The 3,010-nt window shown below is 28.3% G+C and overlaps 1 protein-coding gene across 1 annotated transcript in view; it reads left to right on the top strand.

Moving 5' to 3' along the window:
* The first annotated feature begins 1,909 nt into the window (after positions 1-1,909).
* The window catches only part of LOC112906041 (calcium-binding mitochondrial carrier protein SCaMC-2-like), a 1,533-nt gene continuing 432 nt past the window's right edge, over positions 1,910-3,010 (top strand). Inside the window, exon 1 of the mRNA XM_025979609.1 lies at positions 1,910-2,244. Coding sequence (XP_025835394.1) covers positions 2,047-2,244 — 198 coding nt within the window. The 5' untranslated portion in view covers positions 1,910-2,046. The remainder of the gene's footprint in view (positions 2,245-3,010) is intronic.

The following is a 3,010-nucleotide window of genomic DNA, read 5'->3' as shown; positions in this document are numbered from 1 at the left end:
TGTAAACATAAGAAGAAATCATGATGGAAGAAGAACCAAAACGGAAATGGAAAGCAACAGTAAGCGGATGCATTTGTTCGAAAATGCAAGTCTTTATTTGTACTACTGTTAACTAATGAATTACAGGATGTCTGTGTTTCAGTGTTTCAGTTGAAAGCTACAGCTTTTAACTGAGACGCCCAAATATGAGAGTATTCTATATATGTATGTGTTACATAACGTAATAATAACTATAATATTATAATTATTGCATAATTTATCATCAATTGAACTAATCGACAACACTAAAAATGCCGATTTTTTTCTACAGAGATCCTTTTTAGTTTTTATACATTTCTCTTTATTTTTTTTGCAAATTTTTAACAGTCGGCTCATTATTTTATATACTGAGTTGACGAATTATGATTTAATTAGATAATCTCGAAAAAGAATCGGCGTTTTCTTTTAAAAGGTCATACGAAAGAACTGTGTATTACTTTTCGGCAAAAAAAATCTCGTAACTGCAAATTTTCTTTCTAGTCAACTTTTGGCATTAAAAAAATTAAATAAGTCGTGGAAATTATATGAGGATGTATTGTATCTATTAAGCATCTTTTTTATCGACGTGAATAAACTTTACATTTTTCTGCATGAATGAAGAATAATATTTTTTTTACTTATTCTATATTGGCTGGCTAATTAAAAAATTTAACGACATATAATAAATAATGTTATAGATAAGACATAAGTACCACTTAAATTCGATGCAGTTGCTCTTTAACATCAAAGTGAACGAGAACGCATTGTAACACTATTAAAATTGTATTTTTTCTTTCCTTATCTTTGTCTCTGCTGCACTACAGATCAAGTATTTCCTCTATTGCGTTACTATTACTAGGTATAAGTAATATCAGTTAAAAAGTAATTTTATTTGTCAATATTACTGATTTAACTGATGGTATAGAACAGGCACATCCTTAACAAAATTTCTAATTTTCATTTTTTTGCGCTCTTCTTTTTTATCAAATTTGTTATAATTTATGATCACAGAAATAAAACATAAGAGCATGTTAACGGAGCCAGTTTGAAGGTTAGAAAGAAAAGGAGAACGAATTGTATTATTTTGTTTCTTTTTGACAACTATTTCAGGCATGCATCTAAAGACAAAGATAGAGGAACCTTGTTCATTTGTTTTTGTTCTTTCTAGATTTACATTGTGTTTTCAGCTCAATTGCATGCTCTTTTCTTATATGTCTATGTTTAGTATAAATACTGTAATATTTTGTTTCTTTAATCGTTGACGATTTTTTACACAGTTTCTTATTGAATTATATATGTGACCCTTTAGTTCAAACTATATTTGCACCAAAAATTATGGTGCAATTTTATGTATGTATACCTTTACATGAATAATAACTCAAATCATGATTTAGTTTAGGTTAGGCTGTGTTATTGTGTATGTTTTATGTTTGTACTATGTTACATTAATAACTTTTTCGTTTTTTTATTCGTATATGCTTGCTTCATATACTTTTATTTTTTATTTATATCTTATTACTGGACATCATTTTTGATATACTATTGGGTCATGTTGCACATGTGATTGTTATAATCTATACTGATTACATTAATCATGTATGTATATTGGTGGAAGTACATATGTAAAATATAGCCAAAATAAAATCATTGCAAATTTTTTCCTTTTTTACTTATATTTTAGTGATTTCAAATGTAATAAATGTTGTGATACGAGTGTCCTGTTAAATAATAAGTAAGTAATTTAATATAAAGAACGAAAAGACGAATATGTGACAAAATACAGATTAATAAAAAGGACCATTTTCCGAATTTCGCGCTTTGCTGTTAAGATACCACCTGAATCAACAGTTGGCAATGAACTCTGTGGTGGAAACATCACAGAGTCTTTTACAAAAAATAAACGTCAAAGTGACAGTCGTTTGTGCGGTTCGTAGACGCAATGCGGAAATAATGTGCAAATAACGTACAATTACGCCAATTAGCTATGTACTTTTTAATTTGATAGTGAACTCTAATTGTGATATTAATATGTTACGCAGAGGTGGACTCGGTGTCGATAATTTCCACAATTGGCCATCTCAAGTAGGACATGAGTTGCCTCAGGAAGATGAAGAACGATTAGAAAAGTTATTTTGTAAACTTGATAAGGACGGGAACGGTAAAATTGATATTAGTGATCTTTCAAGTGCTCTCAAAGAATTTGGGATTAATCTTCATTATGCCGAGGTATGTAAAAAAAATCATTACTCACGTTATCTTGTACATAACCTATATTTTCGAAACATTAATTTCCGTTATTTTTAATGAAATACTCATTAATTTATTAAAAAAAGCTGTTGATGCATTTCCTTATCGTTTGTACAAACAGTTATTTATTGAGTTAAAGTGCAGTAGAGTAATTTCCGCGTCATTAAAATTTATTGTTACAATAAAACCAACACTATTTTCAAGAGCAAATTTTCATATGATGTAATGTTTATGGGGCTCCCCTCGTGCTTTCCCAATAAATCATATTATCTTGACAATTAAATGTAGATTTAATATAAAATAAAACCGGTGGCATTTAATTACTACATACCTAGTATCTTTGTTAATTCATCCCTAATGAAGCTAAACTACAAAGTAAATAATAATTAATAATCCTTTTAATATGCATTCTTAAAAAAAAGTTTCTGAACCGTTAATTTATAATTAGTGATAAAGGTCTGGCAAATTTATGATTAATTGCCTCAATTATTATTATTTTTTTTTTCATTTGGCATTAATGCATAATTTATCATCAATTGAACTAATCGACAACACTAAAAATGCCGATTTTTTTCTACAGAGATCCTTTTTAGTTTTTATACATTTCTCTTTATTTTTTTTGCAAATTTTTAACAGTCGGCTCATTATTTTATATACTGAGTTGACGAATTATGATTTAATTAGATAATCTCGAAAAAGAATCGGCGTTTCCTTTTAAAAGGTCATACGAAAGAACTGTGTATTA

This window comes from Agrilus planipennis, unplaced genomic scaffold (assembly GCF_000699045.2).
Source record: "Agrilus planipennis isolate EAB-ADULT unplaced genomic scaffold, Apla_2.0 scaffold1522, whole genome shotgun sequence".
In the NCBI taxonomy this organism is placed as follows: Eukaryota; Metazoa; Arthropoda; class Insecta; order Coleoptera; family Buprestidae; genus Agrilus; species Agrilus planipennis.
Note: the sequence above shows the minus strand (reverse complement) of the source record. Positions and strands in the feature narration are given on the sequence as shown.